The sequence below is a fragment of the Penaeus vannamei genome, chromosome 2 (assembly GCF_042767895.1).
Source record: "Penaeus vannamei isolate JL-2024 chromosome 2, ASM4276789v1, whole genome shotgun sequence".
Taxonomy (NCBI): Eukaryota; Metazoa; Arthropoda; class Malacostraca; order Decapoda; family Penaeidae; genus Penaeus; species Penaeus vannamei.
Genome location: NC_091550.1, coordinates 43,378,738 through 43,385,295, shown reverse-complemented (window position 1 = coordinate 43,385,295; position 6,558 = coordinate 43,378,738). Strand labels below are relative to the sequence as shown.

The 6,558-nt window shown below is 43.1% G+C and overlaps 1 protein-coding gene across 1 annotated transcript in view; it reads right to left on the bottom strand.

Annotated features, from left to right (window-relative positions):
- Positions 1 to 1,386: 1,386 nt before the first annotated feature.
- LOC138865703 (chromatin-remodeling ATPase INO80-like) overlaps positions 1,387 to 6,558 on the bottom strand; it is a gene marked incomplete at its 5' end in the record, with an annotated part of 117,521 nt that continues 112,349 nt past the window's right edge. The window contains 1 exon segment of the mRNA XM_070136975.1: positions 1,387 to 1,591. Within this exon segment, the coding sequence (XP_069993076.1) occupies positions 1,387 to 1,591 (205 nt within the window).

Below are 6,558 nucleotides of genomic sequence, written 5' to 3'. Positions count from 1 at the left end.
GCTGCTATTACTTTTAGTACTACTGCTGTCATTATTACTACTACTACTGCTCTTAGTATTACTACTACTACTACTTCTACTACCCCTACTACTACTACTACTACTACTACTACTACTACTACTACTACTACTACTACTACTACTACTACTACTACTACTACTACTACTACTACTACTACTACTACTACTACTATAACTTCTATAATAACTACTACTGCTACTACTATTATTACTACTACTACGATTACTATTACTACTACTACTACCCAACGCTACTACTACTACTACTACCACTACCATTGTTACTAATACTACGATTGCCATTTCTACTACTACTATTACTATTATTACTACTACTGCTACTACTACTATCATCACTACTATTACTAGTACTACTACTATTACTACTACTACTACTACTATTACTACTAATACTAATACAACTACTACTACCATTACTACTACTGCTACTACTTCTATTACTACTACTATTAATACTACTATCATTGTTATTACTACTGTTATCATCACTATTATCATCATCATTTTATCAGTAGCATAAACATTCTATAAGCGGTACTTCCTGATAATGACCAAACATCTTTTATTCTGAAATGTGGAAATTAATCTTTCAATTAAATCAAGCAATTCGTATTTCAAGAAAAGGTATTTTTAATTTCGTTTAATTAATATCTCTGATGTCACTAAACGAGTATGTAATATCACTCACTCTGTCACTCTTAATTGCCTTTTTATTCAGTCAAACTAATTAAGTATTAGATATCATCATAATGAGTAAGAAACGTGTCATTTACCTTGTATCTAATAATCAGATTTAATTACCATAATGATTATCATTATTTCATTATTATACAAGATGGTTCGATATTGCACCTGTGTTTCTCTGTGAGTCATTTGCAAAATAACTTCATCAAACTAGGATCTTTTTCTTTACTCAACCAGGTATTGCAATCTACGGTGTATCTCTGCAATCCGAGGCAATATAAAACAAGCTCTTTTTCTTATGTTTGTATTGTGCATGTTTGTATTTTGGCAACACCAACTTGGTATGGAGTTTAAACCCTTTGCTTTACTATACCCAGTATTGCAAATTCGTGGCTGTGTGCAGAATTGCAAAACCAGTTTCAAAGACAGTTACCGCAACCTTCACGGTACTACAGCTCGGTATTACAATGTCTTATCTCTTTTCACTACTAATGCCAGGTACAGCTCATACCAAATCGCACCCATCCCGTTACCCATACCTGCTGGTATTACTAAGCCGTACACCTGTTCATTGCTAATCCCAGAGACATAAAATACCAAAACCGCACCTTTCTCGTTATCATACCCGGTATCACAACACCACACCTCCTTTCAACATCACTACCAGGTACAACCGATACCAAAACGCACCCGTGACCAATACCAATCACAAAACCTCTTGTAAAATACCAACACCAGAGACAATTCACACCAAACTGCACCTGATACTACACCTGGTACTGCAAATGCCGTCGCCACAATACCAGAATCCCAGACGAAGGTATCGACTGGTATAGCGGGCGGTACCGCGAGTGGCGCCTCCCAGCTGGCGGTGAGAGGAACAGCCAGGGGCGAGGGTGAGGGACGAGGAGACAGGTGGGGGAGGAAGGAGGAGGAGGAGGAGGAAGAGGGGGAAGGAGGAGAAGAAGAAGGAAGAGGGAGGAGGGGGAGGAGGAAGAGGGAGGGTCGAGGAGACAGGTGGGGGAGGAAAGAGAAGGAAAGGAAGAAGGAAGGAAGAGGGAGGGAGGAAGGAGGAGAAGAAGAAGGAAGGGAGGAGGAAGAAGAAAGAGGAGGAGGAGGAATGAGGAGAAGAAGAAGGAACAGGGAGGGGAGGAGGAGGAAAGAGACAGAAGGAAGAGGGGAGGAGAGGAAGGAAGAGGGAGGGACGAGGAGACAGGTGGGGAGAGGAAGGAGGAAGGAAGAGGGGAAGGAGGAGAAGAAGAAGGAAGAGGGAGGAGGGAGAAGGCAGAAGGAAGAGGGAGGAGGAGAAAGAAGAAGGAAAAGGAAGGGGAAGGAAGGAGGGAGGGAGGAAGAAGGGAAGGAAGGAGGAGAAGACGGAAAAGGGTGAGGGACGAGGAGACAGGTGGGGGAGGAGAAGGAGGAGGAGGAAGAGGGGAAGGAGAAGAAGAAGGAGGAAGAAGGAGGAGGGGAGGAGGAAGAGGGGGACAGCAGGAGACAGGTGGGGAGAGGAAGGAGGAAGAGGGGGAAGGAGGAGAAGAAGGAGGAAGAGGGAGGAGGAGGGAGGAAGAGGGAAGGAGGAGGAGAAGAAGGAAGAGGGAGGAGGAAGGAGGAGAAGACGGAAGGGAAGGGAAGAAGAAGAAGGAAAGGAAGGGGGAAGAAGGAGGAAGAAGAGGGGGAAGGAGGAGAAGAAGAAAGGAAGAGGGAGGGAAGAAAGAAGAGGAGGAGGAATGAGATGAAGAAGAAGGAAGAGGGAGGTGGAGGAGGAGGAAAGGAGACAGAAGGAAGAGGAGGAAGATAGAGGGGAGGAGAAGAGAGGGAGGGACGAGGAGACAGGTGGGGGATGAAGGAGGGAGGGAGGAAGGAAGAGAAGAAGAAGGAAGAAGGGAGGGGGAGGAGGAAGGGAGACAGAAGGAAGAGGGGGAGGAAGGAGGAGGAGGAAGAGGGGGAAGGCGAGAAGAAGGAAGAGGGAGGGGGAGGAGAAGACGGAAGGGGGAGGGGGAAGAGAAAGAAGAAGGAAGAGGGTGGGAGAAGGAGAAGGGGAGAAAGGAAGAGGAATGGTAAGGAGACAGAAGGCGAAGAAGGAAGAGAGGCGTGAGAGAGAGGAATAGAGAGGGGAAAGAGGAAGGAAGAAGGCAGAAAGAAAGGGAAGAGATGAAGGGGTAAGCGACGAGGAGGAAGGAGATGAAGGAAGAGGGAGGGGGAAGGAGGAAGAGAGAAGGAAGGAGAAGGAGGATATGAAGGGGAGACAGGTGGGAGGGAGGAAGGAAGGAAAAAGGACTTTTTGACTTTGACACGTTTATTGAGACAGAAGGAGATGAAGGAATAAGGAGGTGGAGAGAGAAAGAAAGAAGGGAGAGAATAGAAAGAGAAGGACGAGGTGAAGGGAATGGAGAAGGAGATGGAATAATAAGAGGAGGAGGAAGGAAAGGAAAAATGGGAGTAAGGCGAAAAAGAAAGAGAGAAGGGGAAAGAGGAAAAGGGAGAAGGGAAGAAGAAAAAAAAGAAGAGGAGGAAGAGGGAAAGAAAGAGGGAGGGGGTAGTGGAAGAATGAGAATAAGATACGAGGAAGAAAGGATGGGAGGAGGAAGAGGGAAAAAAGGAGGATGAGAGTGGAAGAGAGCGAAGAAGAGAGAGGAAGAGAGGATAGAAAAAGAGGAAAACTGAGATAGGAAGAGAAAGAGTAGTAATAATGATGGAAGAAAAGGAGAAAAAAATAATCAGGTGGATGAAGAAGGTGAAGAAAAAGAGAAGGAAAGAGATGGAGATAACATATAATAACAAAAAGAAATTGGAAATAGGGAGAGAAGAAGGCAAAGGAGATAAAAGAAAGAAAACAGAAAGAAAACCAACAATAAAGAAGGAAATAGGAGGCGAAAATACAGGAGGAAACAAAGAAAGAAAAATAACAGGAAGAAACAAAGAAAGGGAGAATAACAGCAAGAAATAAAGAAAGAGAGAAAGAAAGGGAGAATAACAGGAAGAAATAAAGAAAAGGGGAATAACAGGTAGAAACAAAGAAATGTAGAAAGAAAGAAGTAAAGAAAGGGAGAATAACAGGAAGAAATAAAGAAAGGGAGAATAACAGGAAGAAACAAAGAAAGGGAGAAATGAAGAAATAAAGAAAGGGAGAATAACAGGAAGAAACAAAGAAAGAAAATAAAGAAAGGGAGAATAACAGGAAGAAACAAAGAAAGGGAGAAAGGAAGAAACAAAGAAAGAGGGAATAACAGGAAGAAACAAAGAAAGGGAGAATAACAGGAAGAAACCAAGAAAGGGAGAAAGGAAGAAATAAAGAAAGGGAGAATAACTGAAAGAAAAAAATAAGAAATAAAGAAAGGGAGAATAACAGGAAGAAATAAAGAAAGGGAAAGGAACAACCTTGATAAACGAAGGAACAAGAGAAAAAAGACAAAAAATTGCAAAGGGCAAGACAAACAAAGGCCAAGGAGCAAGGGCAAAGGGGGGGGAGGGGGGGAGGGAAGGGCAAGGGCGGGGGGGTGAGGGCAGGGTGATATGCCTGCGGGCGGTGGGCGTGGTGGTGTCACGGACTCGTCATTTCATTCGGTGTCTGTCTGTCTGTGTCTGTGTCTGTCTGTTTGTGTCTGTCTGAATTTGTCTAGATTTTTCGTCTGTCTGTCTTTCTATGTCTGTCTCACTCTGTCTCTCTCTCTCTCTCTCCCTCTCTCTCTCTCTCTCTCTCTCTCTCTCTCTCTCTCTCTCTCTCTTTCTCTTTTCTCTCTCTCTCTCTCTCTCTCTCTGTCTGTCTGTCTGTCTCTCTCTCTCTCTCTCTCTCTCTCTCTCTCTCTCTCTCTCTCTCTCTCTCTCTCTCTCTCTCTCTCTCTCTCTCTCTCTCTCTCTCTCTCTCTCTCCCTCTCTATCTCTCTCTCTCTCTCTCTCTCTCTCTCTCTCTCTCTCTCTCTCTCTCTCTCTCTCTCTCTCTCTCTCTCTCTCTCTCTCTCTCTTTCTCTTTCTGTCTGCCTCTCTGTCTCTCTTTCTCTCTCCCTCTCCTTACCCTTTCCCCCTCCCCCTCCCCCTCCCTCTCCCCCTCCCCCTCCCTTTTCCCCCTCCCTTCTTCCCTCTCCCTCTCTCCCTCTCCCTCCTCCCTCCCCCTCCCCCTCTCCATCTCCCTCTCTCCCCCCCCCCTCCCTCTCCCTCTCTCCTTCCTCACTCCCTCCCCCTCCCCCTCCCCCTCCCTCTACCCCTCCACCTCCCCCTCCCTCTCCCTCTCCCTCTCCTCTCTGCCATAGCTAAATATAGCACAGAGAGAAAGCGAAAACGGAAACAGACAGCCTGACAAACAGACAGACAGACTAACAGACAGACAGACAGACAGACAGACAGACAGAGAAGACAAAGACTCAGACATGCGGAGACATATACCTAAAAACGGTCTCACGTCATTCCTCTAATTGATGACTATTATTTTTCAATTTAGAGACGAGTATTCGTTGGAGACAAAATTACTGTCATTCTTAAGTCATCTTGTAAGGAATCGAACAGCGGCTGAGGCAGATCCAATGAGGGCAACTTCGATTCTCTTCGCTGTTTTCTCTCTCTCTTTCTCTTTCTCTCTCTCTCTCTCTCTCTCTCTCTCTCTCTCGCTGCTTTCTCTCTCTCTCTCTCTCTTTCTCTTTCTCTTTCTCTTTCTCTTTCTCTTTCTCTTTCTCTTTCTCTCTCTCTCTCTCTCTCTCTCTCTCTCTCTCTCTCTCTCTCTCTCTTCTCTCTCTCTCTCTCTCTCTCTCTCTCTCTCTCTCTCTCTCTCTCTCTCTCTCTCTCTCTCTCTCTCTCTCTCTCTCTCTCTCTCTCTAGTTCTCTCTCTCGCTGTTCTCTTGATTTCTCTCTCTTCCTCTTTCTCTATTTTTGTCTCTTTTATCTCTTTCTGTCTCTCTGTCTGTCACTTTATCTCTCTTTTTTGTCTCTTGATCTCTTTCTGTCTCTCTGTCTGTCACTTTATCTCTCTTTTTTGTCTCTTGATCTCTTTCTGTCTCTCTCTATTTGTGTCTTTTCTCTCTCTCTATCTGTCTATCTATCAATCTATCTATATATTCATCTTACTATCCACCTTTTTATCTCTCGTCGTCTAATTCTTCCTTCATTGCTTTAACTTCTCTGTTATTTCATTCATTCCTTATTTTCACTCTTTTTTCATGTTTTTTTCATTACTTACGCCAAACATGTTCTGTTTTTGGTAGCGTTGGTTAGTTTGTTCATTTGTTCATCTGTTCGTTGGTGAACAGGGTAAATGAATCGATTTTATTATTATTATTATTATTATTATTATTATTATTATTGTTTTTTTATTCTTATTCTTATTCTTATTCTTATTCTTATTCTTATTCTTTTTTTTTTACCAGAGGTGTGTCTTAGCCTGACATAGATTCCATTAAATCTTGGTGGTGATCATGATCTGAATCCAGGATTTTTTTTTTCTATTTATTTATCTATTTATTTATAATGGTTATATCAGCTAACCCTATGTACAGGGGTAACTATTATTATCATCATTACCTTAATTACCTCCGCTAAGGATGTTGTGTTTAATGACGTCACCTGTGTACTTGAGAGAGAGGTTTATTTTAATGCAATTTTTAAAGTGTGAATATTTTTATTGTATCGGTGACTCTGTTGCCTTGGCGGAGGTATGCGCTCTCTGGGTGCCTCTGGTTTATTTGTTTATGTTCACTTCCCCTTTCTCTCTTCTTGTCTTCCTTCTGCTAATGTTTTTTTCGTTTGCAGTGTTTTGTTTCATTTTCATCTTGCTTTCCATCTGCTGTTTTTTCAGTGCTTTGTTTCATTTTCTTTTTCGTTTTTCTATCTCTCCTCTCCTTTATC